Source organism: Microcaecilia unicolor, chromosome 1, assembly GCF_901765095.1.
Source record: "Microcaecilia unicolor chromosome 1, aMicUni1.1, whole genome shotgun sequence".
NCBI classification, from domain to species: domain Eukaryota; kingdom Metazoa; phylum Chordata; class Amphibia; order Gymnophiona; family Siphonopidae; genus Microcaecilia; species Microcaecilia unicolor.
The window spans coordinates 272,172,058-272,190,481 of record NC_044031.1 but is presented as its reverse complement, the minus strand read 5'-3'; the positions used below and the strand labels follow the sequence as shown (position 1 = coordinate 272,190,481).

The 18,424-nt window shown below is 41.8% G+C and overlaps 1 protein-coding gene across 3 annotated transcripts in view; it reads left to right on the top strand.

Moving 5' to 3' along the window:
• The window catches only part of LOC115472368 (tetratricopeptide repeat protein 30A), a 146,958-nt gene that overhangs the window by 47,497 nt on the left and 81,037 nt on the right, over positions 1-18,424 (top strand). For all 3 annotated transcript variants that reach the window (XR_003942515.1, XM_030206623.1, XM_030206615.1), the window contains 2 exons: positions 8,320-8,472; positions 9,554-9,619. Coding sequence is in view for 2 of the 3 variants with exons in the window: in XM_030206623.1 (XP_030062483.1) it covers positions 8,320-8,472; positions 9,554-9,619 (219 nt within the window). In the remaining variant the exon portion in view is untranslated. The remainder of the gene's footprint in view (positions 1-8,319; positions 8,473-9,553; positions 9,620-18,424) is intronic.

Genomic DNA, 18,424 nt, shown 5'->3' with positions numbered 1-18,424 from the left:
CCACAGGCAGAATAAGCGAAAGAATGTTGTTAGAGTGTACACTGGAGTCGTTGTCGTCGTTGCGCAACTGTAAGACTTTAACACTGGCTGAACGAATAGAAGTTCTTAAAAAATTAGAAACTATTGCTAAAGAATATGGTGTCAATACCAGTCAAATTTCACGTATCTTGAAGCAGAAAGATCAGCTTCTGGAAGACTGGCAAAACAGTACAAATCCACACCGGAAACGTAAACGGGCGGGAAAAGCTGAGGATGTAGAAGATGTGCTTCTTCTGTGGTTTTCTCAAGTCGGGAGCAGACAGTTTCCTGTCAGTGGTCCACTGCTTATGGAGAAAGCTAATCAGCTAGCTGAAAGTCTTGGACTAACTGAATTCAAAGCCACTGTTGGATGGTTGGAAAGATGGAAGGAGAGAAACAGCATGGTGAAACTGATGACTTTAGTGCTGAAAATTGGGTTGTTTCAGTTCTTCCTACCATCTTGAACGAGTTTGCACCTCGTGACATTTTCAATGCTGACAAAAACGGTCTCTACTAGTGAGTGATTCCTGATGGAACACTTGCATTCAAACAAGCCAGAACTACAGGAAGTAAAATGTTGAAGGACCGACTGACGATCCTCCTTTGCTGCAATATGGATGGGAGTGAGAAGTTGGAACCACTTGTCATCGGAAAGAGCAAACAGCCCCGTTGCTTCAAGGATGTTAAGCGCCTTCCTGTGTCATATGAGGCTAACGCAAATTCATGGATGACTGGGGAAATTTGGAAGCAGTGGCTAAAGAAGTTAGACACTAGAATACGGGCACAAAAACATCAGATTTTGTTGCTTTGTGATAATTGTGCTGAAAAGTGATGATGTCAGGCTGTCTAATGTCAAGGTGGTCTTCCTGTCACCAAACACTACCTCTCTGATCCAAACTATGGATCAGGGCATAATAGCCAATTTCAAACAACTTTATTGGGCTCTTGTGCTACGTCGACTGATGAGCATTATGGATGACCAGACTGGCAAGGATAAACGTGCTGTTGAACTGGCTCATATCTATCTATCACTGTTGGATTCCCTACATATGCAGAAAGAAGCCTGGAATCATGTTACACAGGCAACCATTGTGAACTGCTACAAGCGGGCAAGCTTTGTTAGGGATGTGGAGAGGGACGAAACAGATGCAGCTGTTGCAAACACGTCAGATGAACAGGCTATTGACATCCCAGCCGGTGTTACTGAAGAGGAGTTTCATCACTACGTAGCCGTTGATTATGATCCTCAAACGGCTGACGACAGCACTGATGTCAGGTATATGCGCCTACACGCAGGCAACGGCTGATGACGAAATAGATGATGAGCAGCAAGGCACATGCTGAAGAAATTCAACAACCTCCTGTCACTTTTGCAAGAGCGTTGCAGAGTCGCAACACGGTGTGGGCCTATCTGGAGACAACTGGATGTCAATGCTATGACAGTTTTTACCATCTGGCAGACGTAGTCTATGGAACTCACAGGCACAAGAGTGTATAGAGGACTATGACTGATTACTTCAAGTAAGTGTAACGTCAGTTAATGGAGACTGTATAACGTCAGTTAACGGAGACTGTATACTGTACGTATAATAAACAGTACTGTACATATGTTTATCAGATGTCAAGCTTCTTTGGGTCACAACGGTTAAGTGCAAGCTCCGGTTATCTGCATGAATTTCTTTGGTCCCAGACCCTTGCACTTAAGCGGATTGCACTGTACTAACTTCCAAATCAAGGGCCTTACCTGTGAAAAGGCAGCAGGTAAGGCCCTAGAACATCAATACAACTATTGGGAAAGCTGAGGAAACCAGATTACTACAGATTGCTACATAAAAAATTCATCCTAACAGAATACCTGGCATGGTGACGTATACACACATGAAATATGTAGAAAACAATTATGAAATCCTAAGAAGCCAGACTTGCACGTAGTTCAACAGTAGAAATATGGGACTTACCTTGACGTTTTCCTCCCTTCCTCTTTGCCCTTTCCTAGATTTTTCTCTATTAGTAATTGTTGATTTTTCTACTATGATTGGATGTCCTTTTCCCTGTCAAATATTGTAGTTCTTTTCCGGCTTTTATTTATTTATTTTTAGTCTGTAAACCTCCCAGTTCTACAAATTAGTTTGGGTGGTATAGCAAGTTCTTATAAACTATAAAGATGCATTTCCCCCCCCTGTACTGTGAAAAATATGAAGAGATAGATGTCAGGGATAGTGTTAAGAGGGTGCAACCAGGGCAGTTGCTCCTGACCAGAGAAGGCCCCAAGTTTGCCTGAAGTTGAAGAAAGCACAGCATGGTAGTGGGCTTTGGAGTTCCCTCCCAAACTTTTTTTCTTGGCTCCAGCCATGTGTAACACCAGGTCTGGCAAATGTACATTCCAAAAACCAACGTACTGTAATTATTAATTAAAACATACAATTCTTTTTCTACTTTTGTTGTCTAATCATTTATTTAGTCATATGGGTCCTAGTCTTTGGTTTCTGCTTTCCTCTGTCTTCTCTTACCTAACTCTCTCTTTGACAGGATCTCATGTACATTTGACATTTCTTCTCTCTCTGTGTCTACCATCCATCTTTCCTGTGTGTCACTATCATCCCCTCATATCCAGCATCTCCTCTCTGTCCATGTCCATATCCTCTCCTCATGTCTGGCATCACCCCTCTGTGTCCCTGTCCCTAACCTCGTGTCTGACATTTCCCTTCTGTATCCCTATTGCTATCATAGAAACAGAAAAAAATGACTGCAGATAAAGAACACATGGCCTATCCAGTCTGCCTATCCGTAACATCTACTATCTCCCTAGAGATCCCATCTGCTTATTCCATGCTTTCTTGAATTCAGATACAGTCTTTGTCTTCACTACCTCCAACAGGAGGCTGTTCCATGCATCTACCACCCTTTCCATAAAGAAATATTTTCTTAGGTTACTCTAGATTCTATCCGCTTTCACCTTTATTGTATGCCCCCTCATTCCAGAGCTTCCTTTCCATAGAAAAAGACTTGCTTCCTGTGTATTTATGCCACGGAATTATTTCAAAAGCTCTATCATATATCCTCTCTTCCACCTTTCTTCTAAAAGAATACATATTGAGATCTTTAAGTCTGTCCTCATACACTTTATGGCGAAGATCACTCACCATTTTAGTAGCTACCCTCTGGACCGACTCCATCCATTCTGCCCTTAGATGTTAGGTTGGAAACTGATTATTTATGCTTTCAAAAATTTATGACAGGTTAGACTACTTTATAATGTAAACTTACTTATTTAGATTTGTATATTCCTAGAAATATTCTTGCTTCTTGCTGCTGTAATCTGCGAAGAACCATATAGTTGGGTAATAGCAGAATATACTGTGTTGTATTGTAGTCTACGTAGGCACTATCGCCTTCTTTTTCCTTCTGGCCCTTCCTCTCCCTATACACCCAAGCATGTTTCTAGATTTTGCTGTGACCTTTTCTACCTGTTTGGCCACCTTAAGATCATCACTTACATTCACTCAAAGTTCCGCTCTTCTTTTGTGTACAGAAGTACTTCACTCCATATACTATACTTCTCCCTTTGGTTTTTGCAGCCCAAATGTATGACCCTGCATTTTTTAGCATTTATTTTAACACCATCAGGCAAATCTTACCAGACAGACCTTTTGAGATCTCACTTAATTTAATAAATAAATAAAACAGACCAAGGACCAATCATTGCAACACACCACTAGTAATATCCCTTTCCTCAGAATGAACTGCATTTATCACTACCCTTTGTCTCCTTCCACTCAACCAGCTTGTAACTGATGTAGTCACTTAGTGCTATACCAGGAGCCCTCAGTTTATTTAAAAGTCGCCTACGTGAAACTGTGTCTAAAATTTTACTAAAATCTAAGTACACCACATCTAATGCTCTTCCTTGATCCAAATGTCAGATTACCTGGTCAAAGAAATTATGCAGATTTGTCTGACAAGATCTTCCTTTAGTAAAACCATGCTGCCTCAGGTCCTGCAGCCTATTGCGTTCCAGAAACCTCACTGTCCTCTCTTAACAGGGTTTCCATCAATTTACTCACCATGGAAGTCAGACTAACCTGCCTGTAGTTCCCAACTTCCTCCTTACTTCCACTTTTGTTGAGAGGGACCATATCTGCCCTTCTCCAGTCCTCCGAGTCCACGCGTGATTAAAGAAGCCTTGAAAAGGTCAGACAGCGGAGTTGTCAGAACTTCCCTAAGTTCCTTCAATTCCTTTGGATCTATCCTATCCAGCCCCATCACTATCTACCTCTTCATGAACACAGTCGTCTGAAAATCGTCACAATCTACCACACTTTTACTCCTCTTTGTGTTTTTCATCTGCGGTCCTACTCCCAGCCCTTCATCTGTGAGCACAGAACAGAAATATTTGTTAAGCAGTTTTGCTTTTATCCTTTATCAGCTTCTGCATATTGCTCTCCTTCACCCTTGTGTCTCACAATACCACTTTTGCACTTCCTTTTTTAACTAATACATAGTAACATACATATGTATCTAAAACATGTTTGTCCCCCTCCCCCCCTCCATTTTACCATATTGGTGTTTATCTTTGCTCCAGGAGCAGCATGGTGTGGGCTGGCAGTGACTTCTTGCACCAGAAGCAGCTTGGTTTGAGCGGGCAGTTTTTCCTTGCATCAGGAGCAGCACAATTTTATCAGGCAGCAGTTTCAATGTGCATCAAAAGCAGCGCAGTTTGAGAGGTTTGCAACCAAAGATGGCCATTAGTATGGCAACACCTTCAGAGTATGTGAAGTATTTCTTTTGCTGTGGGTACCACTGGGACAGCACAGGGCAGTACAGCACTTGCTGTGTGGCACTGGGATGAAGTGACTGGCTCATGGTGGGGGGGAGGCTCGAGCTGTGATAAGAGATGGGATAGAGGTCTCTGAGCTGAGTTCTGTAAGTCAGTGGTATCCACAATAGCGTATCTGATGCACATGGTAGCATGAAAGTGGTGGCTAGCTTGGAGCCTCAGAATAGTGATTAACTTCTTCTGTTCTTCTGATCCTATTTTGGCAGGAGATTTTTAGGGTGGGTGGGGATCAATCTTTACTTGGGGGTCCTTTGGGGTCAGGGGACTTCTTTCCTCAGCATTTTCACTCTTGCTCGATAGGGTCTTTGATTTGAACTAGGATCAAGAGGCTTCTGTAGGTTTGGACCTAGGAACAGTGGCTCAGCCTCCTGTGGAGGCAGCCTCGTTTGCATGCCCAGAATGACTGGGAAGTATAGTCGACGGCTGCTGGTGGGTGATCAGATTGCTGGATTTCATCTACATTTGCAGGCCGAGGAGTTGTCCCCTCGTGACCCCTTGGGGAGGATTATGACCCTTTGGTGGTTTAGCCCTTCCAGAGGGAGGAGTTGCTATCTATGATTGCACAGGCATTGGAGGCTCTCAGCATGTCAGAGGAGCTGATGAAAGAGCTGAAGATTTTTGGGGACCCTGTTTTGGAGGGGCTTGCAAGTCTGTGAAGGCCTTTCCAGTCCATCAGGCAATTAGAGCCTTCATCTCAGTGGTGTGGGAGATTTTGAAAGTTGTCTTCAATGGGCAGGGCCATGTTTAAGTTAAATTATTTGACTCCTGAGGAGAAGAAGCTTAAAGTACCTAAGGTAGACATTTTGGTTTACTGCAGTAACAAAGAAGACTTCCGTCTCTAAAGAAAGACACATGGCACTGAAGGACCTGCAGGTTTGTAAGACTGAAAGTTTCTTGGAGCAGCCCTTTGAAGTTTCAGCCTTGAGACAACAGACTGTAGTTTGCAGCAGATATAGGTTCAGGGCCTTTTTATTTTGTCCAACAGCTTACCAGGGACCCTTTGGAGGAAGGAAGACTGGATTCTGGTAAGAGATGGCTGCTTGAGCCGTGAGCTCTGACTAGCCCCAAGCAATAATTAGCTATACCACATCAACAGCAGCTTGAGACAATATTCTGCTGTTAACGTATTGATTGCTTGTTGTAACAAAAAAATTTTCAATTAAAAAAAAAGAAAGACCAGATTCCAGTCTATGGAGCTGAGCAGCGACGAGGTCTTGAAGACCCAGCTCAGTAGGCTTCCCTTTTGGTGGAAGCTTTTGTTGGAGAAATTGATCAAAGACTTAAGTGAGAATAAGCCTCAGATACTGCTGGAAGATAAACCTGGAGAGGCTTCAAGATTATTTCTAGGCAAGGCTAGGTTTAGAGACAGATAGTGTTATCACCCAGGAAAGAGAACGTCAGCCCTGCAGACCTGAATTTTAGGCAGGTCAAAGGTCTTTTGTTCTGACAGAAAAAGGGGTGGTGGGAGGACTGGACTCCCAGAGGGGCCCAGTGAAGGGCAAGAGATCCCCTTCGAGTGAGTGGATAGGTGGCTAGTTTTCCAGTTTTCTTAAGGACTTGACCTGGACTATGTCAGACCAGTGGGTGTTCGGTGTGATGAATAGATGTTATGCCCTAGAGTTTTCCCGCCTTATCGCAGACACTTTTATTACTTCCCCCCCCCCCTCCTCTCAAGCCCCAGACAAGAAAGTGGTAGTAAAGGCCATGTGGATGCTAAAGCTGGGGGTGGTGATCCTCATTCCAAGAGGAATGGGACAGAAGGATGTATCTCCATATCTGAGATTTGCAGGGTTTGATTTTCACCATTAGTGTCAGGTGTTTGGTTTGGTGGTAACTCCCTGCACCTTCTCAAGAATTATGGTGGTTGTAGCTATGTCACTATGCAAAAGCATAATGGCGCACCCCTGTTTGGATAACACCAGTCTGGTCCATAGGTGGTAGCTCAATGAGTTCAGTGGGAGCTGAGCACCCCATAATGATGCACCCCTGTTTGGATAACACCAGTTTGGTCCATAGGTGCTAGTTCAGTGGAAGCTGAGCACCCCCAGTATTGAGCAGGCTGCATCACTGTATCCAAGGAGGGGTAGTTTATATGATGTTTAGCACCCCGATCATTTTGCAAAGTTCCTATGGCACCTGAATGTAACTATCAGTACCCAGCACAAAGGTGGGCTATGCCTCCAGAGGTGAATTTAATTTGGAGAAATAGCCAGCGGTTAGAACAGGGAGCTGCATATGCATACATTTGTGTGCTCACACATGCATAAATGCCACAATTCTATCTAAATGCACATATTTTATAGGTAGACATGCACATAGATGGAGTCTGGGAGGGACTCTCATGCACATAATTAGTAGAATACTATAGTTTAGTTGTGTATCTTCGACATTTAGGCACACACATGCCAAATCTATGGGTGGTGTAAGTCCTCACACCTGAATTGTAGATGCATGTTTTTGCTGTTAAGCTAGTGTTCTGTAAAGAAAGTTAGGCATCTACATACCTTTATAGAAATGGTTCCTACTAGGGACCCTCAGGGTGCCTGTTTATAAGAGCACAGTTATAAAATTGCCTCAATAGTGGGGTGGACCAAAAATGTTTCTTTATATGCATATTGTTGCCAAATTTGTCCCTAATCAGCCTTCTGTTTAACCTGTTCTCCAACTTTTACTAATTATTTTTATTATTCCTTTTTTATTATTTGCTGGCCTTGTCAATTAGCTATTCTCCATGGCCTCATATTGGGTAAATCATCCCCCTTTTAGTCATAAGATGAAGGAATGTGACACATTCATATGTCATTGTCAAGCCCAGTAGTCATGCTGAGTACAGACACTGACCAGACTAGAAGCTCACTTGGAATGTATAACAGAGGTCTTTGTGAAGAAGAATAGGCAAGCAGATTGGGACCAAAGGCAGAGGGACACCAGAGAGACTGAATATTTAAACTTTATGCTTATCTATTTTATTTTTAATCCACTGGGTTGCATCAATAAAGTTGGGCATATGGGCCAATGTTTTTAAAAGAAATCAGGTACTTATTGTGAGAACTCTGCAACAATTCTCAGGGGAAAGTAACCTAGGAGAAAACTACCCCCAAGTACGTGCACCTGCCTTTTCTGGGAGTTCTTTTTCCATAGAAAACACTGCACATAGATTTGAGAATTCAACATTATGTGTGTTGATATTTTTTTTCTAACATAATCCCATCTCTGTGGCTGCCTCCAATTCCTTTTGATAAAACTATACACATTGTTGATTTGCATGCATACTTTTATCCATAGTATTGGTGATTTTCAGATAGTCTATTTATGCAGGAAAACTGTTTTTGAAATTTGCCCTTATAATGATTCTAATAAACCAAAATGTAAGGTAATAGATCATATAATAGTGTGTTAGTTCTTGGTGATTCATGCAAACAAATGCAAGAGTATTTTTGCCCTGAATTAATCTCATTTTACAGGAACTTGATCCAGTTACTCTTCACAATCAAGCCTTGATGAATATGGATTCCAAACCTACTGAAGGGTTTGAGAAGCTTCAGTTCTTGCTACAACAGAACCCTTTTCCTCCAGAAACCTTTGGCAATTTGCTGCTCCTCTATTGTAAATATGAGGTATGGTTTCTGCCATTTTTATACCAGAAAGGGAGAGCATACAGGGAATGACCCATCAGAGAAGAATATGAAAGACTGCTACACTGATTGGTTTTCTTTTGTTTCTGGACAGCAGTGGTACTGAATCACATTTTAGATAGATAGACTATCCCCCCAAAAATGCATGTGGAAGTGGCTACATTTAGATTTTCACCATCATTTTAGAAAGGCAGGTGTGCGCATGTAGGTCCCATTGAAAATCAGCAAATCGCCACCCCAGAACTACACCTGTAGGTTAGGTGCTGGCTATGTGCAAGAAGAGGAAAATTTTACAAATGTAGATGTGGTGAAAAACATGGGGAAAGCACTGGGTCTTAAATGTGTGTAAGTTGCAACCTACACCTGTATATGGTGGCAGATTCACGTGTAAGGCAGCTATTTTGTAAACCTACACATGTATGTCCTGCAAACATATAGCTGTTTCTAAACACCCCCCCTTCAAGGACCAGATAACCTTCTCAGAACACACACCCCCATCCTCTCGTTAAGTTCCCCCACTAATGGCAAACCCCTCTTAGCAGGCCCAAGCCCCGGTTCTTTCTCCCTGCCCCCAGACTTCTCACCTACTCTCAGGGCCTACCTGGAGGGAAGGCATTTATATGGAAGGTTGACCCCTAGTGGTAGTACTGTGAGACTACTGCTAAGGTTCTTTGGCACCATTTTTTTGTTTGCGAAACAGGATGGGGCGGGGAGCTATGGGGAGCTGCTTCCAACTCCAGCCCTTGCCTCTAAATTACCAGGATTCGCTCTGGGTAGGCCCCAGGAGTGGATGGGAGGATGTTGGGCTGCCCGGGGGAGGGTTCAGGACTGCTGGGTGGGGCTTGCCATTAGGGAGGTGTGCTTCAAGAGAAGATAGGAGAATTCTGTTCCGAGGGTGGAATTGGATTTGGTGAGGGTCTTATCGACGAGGGGGAGGGGGGATCTGATGCTGGGGGTGGTGGAGTCAGTTTGCTTACCTACATGTTGTGGCAAAGTGCTAGTTTGGGCAAGAGAAACACAGAAGAGAGTTTGAAAATCTAATTGTAATACTTTTTCTCTTCAGTATTTTGATCTTGCTGCAGATGTTCTAGCAGAAAATGCACATCTCACATACAAATTCCTAACTCCGGTAAGAATATGTATTTATTTATTTTTTTAAATTAACAAAGAAAAGAAAAATACATTTATACTGCATCTCATGTGAAAGACTGCCCATCCATAGCAGTTTACAGCCATATAAAATATCAATTTGTACAATATCAATCCACACTGAGGTCAAAAGACCAATCTGCTCCAAAACAATTCCTGCCTCCCATCAACCAGTTGGGAGACTAAAGCAGCTTTTTTTTCTTTTTTTTTTTTTAACTTAGGACTGGCAGAACCTGTCCACAAAGTTAGAATGCTACAGCAAGAGTTAGCAGAGTGTAGGACAAGAAACAGAAAAATCTATCCTCTTTACTATCAGAGCTAGGCAGGAAGGGAAAGAGATATTTCTTATTGGACGGGCTTAATTTTGCTAAATAAAGGAAAGACTAGCTAGATGTTTTTTTCTTTAAACATCATAATTGAATGAAAGCCCAGCATCAGATATTTACTAATGAAATTAGTAAGTATTTTATGTACCATAGTAAGTATCCAAGCTATGGTCGGAGTGCAAGTATTTTTTAACTTTTGACTTCAGATCTCTTTTTATCAGGTTGCAATAGCTTGATGGCAAATGAGTAAGGGGTCCTTTTACTAAGGTGCACTAATGGATTTATATTTTGTAGAGAAGGCTAGACGATATTTAATATAAACAGTGTATTTACAATTTTTCTGCATAGCTCAATGGGCTATTGCAGGAAGCATTTCTTGATAAGCAATATACAAGCCAGAATGAATGATTAAAACAAAGCAATGTAAAGCAAAGAAATCAGAGACAGTCAAAGAAAAATTCAAAATGCTTATGCTTCTTTGTTCTACCTTGCTTATATAGTTTTATGAATCCTGGCATCACGTGCATGCTGTATGCAGGCAGGCTGTACCATACCATACCACAAATCCTTTATGTAAAGCATATGCTGCATCTGGTTCCCATTATTGGTCCCTTTTCTTTTCTTTCAGACACTCAGGCGCCTTGCCCATTTTGCAGCACTCTCTCTCAAGACATGGGGGGGGGAGGTTGCATTAATCACTGTCAGCACTTCCTGCTGCTGTGATTCAACTCTTTTCACATTATATTTCTTACAATCCTCCCTTGGGAGATCTGACTTGTCAGGTCTCACACTTTCTTATGTGCGTGCAGTATTCTTTTGGGTCTGGTACTGGCTTCCTTTTGTCTGCGAGATTAGAAAATAGGACATTCATATACACACCTCCTCTAATCCACCCCCTCATTATTTGTGGTATGCTATGCCTGCAAGCTCTGTCTTTTCATCATCTTTATCATACATCTTTCAATATTTCTGTTGACATATTAAAGTTCTATTCATTCTGGATTTCAGTTACCATTATCATTTTAAAAACATCCTGGCACATCTTTGCAAACATGCTAATACATGTTGCATTAAACAGATTCAATTGTACTAGGGTACAAAATTTATATCTCTTGAGGTATATAATTTATAGGACAGTGAGCTTCATCAAAGGGGAATACACTGTCATTCATTCTTACTTTTCATTAGCTGATGTGGCATTAAAAATTACACAAATTAAAAGCATAATATTCATTGAATCAGTTGTTACAACATTCTGCGTGTAAGTGCACTTTATCGGGGGAATGTGTTCAGTTGTCATACTATTAATCAGACACCAACATGATGTCTGTGGGTACTTGTCCATAAGCAAGGCTTGCTTATAAATAGTCTCATTTGTCCAATGAAGGTTTTCATCATCTCTTACACAGGTATTATTGGGATCACAGTCATGGTGCCCACTCAATTTTATCATTGTAGTCCCATATATCATAGCTGGCAAGGACAAGGATGTGGGCACATATGATACAATCAGTCAAATTCAACATCTTGGCCACTGTAACAAGTCTATTATCATATGTGTTCATTGTCCATTAACAAACAACAACAGTCCAATACCATCATGTTTAGGGACATGATGTTTGTTTATTCTTTGTCCATTTCAATGTTATTAATTCGTCGAATATCTGCTAAATGTATCCAAGAAGTATGACCTTCCAGACGGGCAGCGGTCTGAGTAAGGGCCGTGATAGCAAAAGGCCCTACATACACAGGATCCTTCCATGTTTTATGTGTAAAGTTCTTTCGCAGTACTAGGTCACCTACTTTAAAAGCACAAACATCATTATTCCCTACCTGATGTGATACATTTGTACGAATCATGTCACTGGTCAAATTTAGCATTGGTTGTAATTTTTGCCAGTACTGAGCTGTGCTATCAGTACTTGCTATTTGCATCGGGAAGAAATGACGTCCTGTCTGAATTTGGAATGGGGTCAATTTAGTACGCCCATTAGGTTGGGCCCTTATAACCATCAAAGCTAATGGTAACAAATCAAGCCAGGTATATGGTTTACCTGCTGTTTCCTTGTTTAAAGCCTTCAGTAATACTCTCAATTTAGTTTTTAAAATACCATTGTAGCGTTCCACCAAACCATTGGAGGTGGGGCGATACACTGATACTTTCCTGTGTGTTAAACCCATAATTGTTTCCATTTCTTTCAAAACACTGTTATTAAAATGTGTCCCGTTATCAGAAATTATTCTACATGGACACCCATGCCTTGGCATAATATGAGTTACCAGGCATTGTACCACTTCATGTGCTGTCTCCCTTTTACATGGAAATGCTTCTACCCACCTTGAAAAAGCATCCACCCAAACTAACAAATACCTTTTTCCTTGCACTGGAACAATCATATCAGTGAAATCTATATACCATTCTTTTGCTGGGCCTTCTGGTATTGGAAGTGTCCCAGGCGATATTTTAGGACCTCGCTTAGGTATGTTAATATTGCATACCATGCAATTCTGCACAACCTGTTGAATCAAGTTATCAATTTTTAAAGTCCAAAATCTTTGTTCAAACTGTTGCTTCATTGTTTCCTTATTCCAATGCATGGTTGCATGCCACTCAGCCAATACCTTAATCGCCTGGCTCATTGGCATGCAAGGTAATCCTTCTTCTGCATTAAACCATTCACTTCCCAATTTCGTACATCCTCTCTTCAACCATTTTTCACTTTCCTGTCCCTCTGGCTGCCACATTTCAATCTTATCTACATTCGTAAGTGGCCCTTCCTGTGTCTGTCTAGTATTATACAAAATCTTTTCACTTTGCTTAACCACCTCCGTTGCTGCTGCATCAGCCATTGCATTACCTAGTGCCTCAAAGGTTGGCTTTTCAGTGTGGGCCGGGGTCCACACAACTGCAGTTTTTCTACCTTCACGTTCTCTTCTTGCCAAAATTTCAAACAGCAATTTCCAATATGTGTAATGTTGTAGATTTTTACCTGCACTGGTTATCATCCCCCTACGCTGCCATTTTAATATATGATACTGTAGTGAACTTGCAACGTAACCACTATCAGTATATATAGTGACATTTTGAGTCATATCAGTGTGTTGTAAGGCCGTAATAACGGCTAAAAGTTCAGCATGCTGTGCAGTCTGGTTAGGAGGGGTTTTATATTGTACTTGCATTATCTTTCTTAGATTCTCATCTACCTGCACGCAGGCAAAGCCTGCAACAGTCCTTTCACAAGCTCCATCTGTAAACCATATTAACCCATCAGATAAGGGTTCAAAAGTAAGACAGTGAAATGTAGGGATTTCTATAGTATCGATCTCACCCTCTAGATTGACAGGAAAAAGCAGATCTATTTTATTTCTCTGTTCTTTAGTTAATGGTATTATTCTTATATCTTGTCCTAAAAGTACTGCTTGATATTTTCCAAATCTAGTGGCTGTCAATGCCGTCTGGCTAGGGCTCAACAGCGTTTTAATCGTGTGGTTAGTATGTATTACAATAGGAACAAAAGGCATTTGTGCTCTTCACTTGCCTACTGCAGCCACTATAGCTGTCAGTAACTTTGGTATTTCTTTCATTCCTTTTTCCACATGATTAAAAGAGCCTGACAAAAAAGCTACTGGTGCATTTACTTCATTGTTTTGATTAATCATAGCTGCCCAACTATTTCCCATGTCTTTTACCCATAGATGCACAGGTGATTGGATATCTATTACTGCTAACGGTCCTGGGGATTACAAATCCCTCACAATCTTAGCCAATATTATCTTATCCTGCTCTTCCAATACAATTAATGTATTCTTTGGTGTGGCTGCGGGCAGTTTCAAATGTTTATAAAGTCTCATTACTTTTTGTGTATAATTTGGTATCCATTGTCTGCAGTAATGTAACATTCCCAAAACAGCACGTAACTGGGTAACTGTTTGCGGTACCGGGGTTTCATTTAAAATAGATATAACTTCCGGTATAATGACCTTATGTTCTGCTGAAACATTTTGTCCTAAAAAGGTGACAGTAGACTGAGCTATAACACATTTTTCCCTGTTACATTTATATCCTAACTCTCCTAATAACAAAAATAATTTTGTAGTCCAATCTAGGCATTCTGCTTCAGTCTCAGCAGACAGTAGAATATCATCTACATAGACAAACAATGACACCGTGTCAGGCAAGTGACTCCTGAAATCCTTTAAATCCATCATTAGTTGTTTTGAGAATACCGATGGACTATCAGTAAAGCCTTGAGGCATCCTAGTCCACCTGTATGCCTCATTCTGTACTATAAATGACGTCAAATCCCTAGACTCTGGATGAAGAGGTATTGAAAAGAATGCATTAGACAAGTCAATAACAGTGTTATATGCATATATATTCTGAGTGTGCAAAAGTGTAGCAGGATTTGCACAAATCGGATATTGATTTTTTGTAACCTCATTTAGCTCTCTTAAATCATGTACTATCCTTACATTGTTTTCCCCTTTCGGGACAGGAAACAATGGGGTATTATACGGGGATACTGAAGGTTCAATAATACCACATTTCAATAATTTACCAATGTGTTCCAGGGTTTTGGATACTAATTTAGGTCGTATGGGGTAAGGGTCTTGCTTCGGCCCCTTTGCCCCTTCTATTAATTCTATCTTATGGGGTTTTGCATTTACAGCTAGTCCATATGGTGAATCACTTGTACTCCAAATATGTTGTGGTAATTCTTCCATAACCCTTACTTTATTTTCATTATTCAACTGTTGAACCATGGTGAGCAAACTTGGTATTTCTTTATTTCCAAAATCTAAACACAATCCTAATTGAGACAATAAGTCTCTACCACACAAATTTACTGGGCAATCAGGTGCCACTAAGAAGGGTACCACAGCCTCCCTTGAACCGTGCGGTTGGCATTCCAAGCGCACCAGAGTGGGTTCTGTTAGCCTTTTTCTTTGTTCTATCCCCGTAAATCCCACTGTTGTTCTATACTGATTTGAAAGCTTAACTCCCTGCGGTTTTGCACATAACACAGAGGTACTCGCCCCTGTATCTATCAAAAATATCACAGGAGTTCCATATTTGCCAATTGTCAATGTAATAAAGGGTTCCCTTGTGTCTAATCTGAAAATCATTCCCTCTTCCTGACACGGGTTTGCTTCCAGTCAATAGCATTGGTCTGGAATATTCTGCCAAGTTGGAAAAGCATTTACAGTACCCTGTCTCTGTACTGCCGCTCCTGGTCCCTGTGATTGCGTCGCTGGCTGCTGTATTGCAGTCTGCGGGGCACTCACAGGCATCCCTATTACTTGTGGCATCAATCCTTGCTGTGTCTGCATTTGTACTTGGGGCATTCCTGCATTCTGATAACATTCTGAGGCATAGTGACCAAATTGCTGACAAATCATATTGTTCAGATGTTATTAAAGATTTTAAATCACCTCTTTCCCCTATTAGCCCTACACACAGAACTAGCTAGGACTGTGACTAATTTAAGCCAGATGATCTCTTAACACTGCAGGAATCTCACTTAAAAAAGAGTCAAACAAAGTTAAATTGCAAAGACATTCCACATAGAGAACTAGAAACAGAATAACACATATTTTAAAATAAACAGAGATCAGAATTCCCTATAAGACAAAGAACTTATTTAAATCTAATCTAAAACAATCTTTTAAAAGGAACAAAGAAAAAATTTCAGTTCTTCTTGACCTTTCTAACCTGTAAAGCCAGACACCCGAGAAATCAAAAACCGATGACATTCCTCAACCTTCAGGCTGAACAAAAGGTTGCTTTTCCCGCTCTTGCTGTATTTTTTCAAACGATCCATACTGAGACCAGCTCAAAAAAGAATCTTTTGCATCATACCATTTCTCATGTATTTTTTCAATCTGTTTTTTTTCTAATGGGAATAATTCTATGACATGCTGCAAAGGGGAGCATTTTTTTGAACTATCTAAATCTAAATACATAGCATATACAGGAGGCTGTTCTTTCTTATCTGCCCCTTTCCCTTTGATTTTATTCTGACTATTACAATTTCTCCTATAGAGCCACAACCTACAAAAATATACTAATGCACTTAAACAAAGAAAATATACAAAAAAGAAAACTACAAAGCTAACCAAATATACATAAGTCCACAATGTAAGCTTACTTACGCGTCTTCTTATTTCTCTTTTTAGCAAGCCCAGGAGTTATCACCTGTATGTCCACGTCAATAGTTTGATCAATCCCACTTCAGTGGTACACAGTAATCAGGCGTAAACAACGCTTGCTCTCTCAAAATCCTGTAAAAAACTTCATTAACAACACACACTTAATTTGTCCTTCGTCTCGCCTTCTCTTTTCCGTTTGCGGCCTACTCCTGGCTGGCTCGCCACTTTTGTAGAGAAGGCTAGACGATATTTAATATAAACAGTGTATTTACAATTTTTCTGCATAGCTCAATGGGCTATTGCAGGAAGCATTTCTTGATAAGCAATATACAAGCCAGAATGAATGATTAAAACAAAGCAATGTAAAGCAAAGAAATCAGAGACAGTCAAAGAAAAATTCAAAATGCTTATGCTTCTTTGTTCTACCTTGCTTATATAGTTTTATGAATCCTGGCATCACGTGCATGCTGTATGCAGGCAGGCTGTACCATACCATACCACAAATCCTTTATGTAAAGCATATGCTGCATCTGGTTCCCATTATTGGTCCCTTTTCTTTTCTTTCAGACACTCAGGCGCCTTGCCCATTTTGCAGCACTCTCTCTCAAGACATGGGGGGGGGAGGTTGCATTAATCACTGTCAGCACTTCCTGCTGCTGTGATTCAACTCTTTTCACATTATATTTCTTACAATTTCTATGGGCTTGTTTAGCATGCGCTAAATCTGTTAGCACACCTTAGTAAAAGGACCCCCCTAATACTTTTCTGCCCATTTGTCTTTTATGCTTTATACAGTTAGAACATTCTCCAAGAACAAGGAGGCTTATAAATTCTCACAAGTGGGTGACTCTGGCCCACATCGCCCAGTCCGAAATTTACAAAAGTCTAGTGAGAGCTTTGTGGAGCATGAGACACTCTCCACCACACATGTGTTACTGCCTTCCCGCCTGCCGCAAGATCGTGGTCTCCTCAGTTCTTTTTCTACTGAGGTGAGGAGAGGGTGTGGGTTTTTTACCGCCTCCTCACATCGCTCAGTCCTAGAGCTTTTTTGTGCCTTTCGGCTATTTTTTGTTTATTTTTTCATCTTTTATTGTGTTCCTGTTGTTGGAACCTCCATCCTTTTATTTTTCCCTTAAGTATTAGTGATTTTGACCGGTTTTAAATTTCCTTTATTTTCCGTCATTATCAGGCAACTTTTAGGCCTTGATTTCGGCTGGAGATTTCCTTTTCTTTTTGCCATGCCTTGCCCCCTTTTTAGGCACCATCACTTTATTTAATTTATCCAAGGAAATTTTTCCTTCCATGTCCACAAAGGTTCCTAGTGGCTTCAAGCGCTGTACCCGGTGCAGTCGGGCAGTCTCTGGGAAAGACACCCATTCTTGGTGTCTACAGTGTCTTGGGCCCAACCATAGCCCCACTAATTGTGTTCTCTGTGTTCGAATGAAGAAGAGGACCCAGGTTTTCAGAGAGGCCCAATGAGAGAGAATTGGTGGAGCCATCCGATTCCTCGACATCAGCATCGAGGTCTGCGGCGTCGGCATCGACGAGCATTGCACCAGCATTGGGAGCGTCGGTAAGCATGGCTGTTGCTAAACCCTGAAAGCAGTGAAGCATCGAGTGGGTTTCTACCTGCCTCGAGGCCTTCTGCTGTGCAGGGCCCCCGGGACTGTCCATTGTCGGACCTTACCCCAAGGTGACGTGGATTAGACATCGTCCTCGTCAGCACTGTGGAGCCTCGGTGACAATCTTTGGGCAAAGGCCAAGAAGCATTGTCATCGGTCGCCCTTGACACATGGTGCCGGGAGCTCCTGGACGTCGAAGGATTCAGCACCAGAGAAGCATCGGCGCCGGGGGAACCACTCTTCCTCCATACAGGCGATGCCAAGGCCCTGCTCCCACATTGACACCAGTGGTTCTGCAACCAGCGCCCGAGACGGCCCCTCAGCTTTTCCCGGTATCAGTCCTCAATGAGTGCATCCGGGCCTTGCTGCCTGAGCTGCTGGATGGCCTCATGCAGTGGTGTGCATCGGCATCGGGGATGCTTGCGCCTACCCTGCCTCCCGTTGCGGCCCCACTTGGTTCTCAACATGCAACTCCAGTGTCGACTGCCACCCAAGCCAGCACTCTCTCGATGTCGGTGGAGGAAGCTTCACCAGAGGCAAGGTGAGAACTGATGTCTCAATGCCGTTCTCAAGGACATGTCGCCTCCATATTGAAGCAAGTTCGGTCTCGACCCTCCCATCAGGGGGTTTTGTGCGACACCAAAGAGGAGTGTCATGGGATTTAGAGGAGGATCCATGGTACTTTTC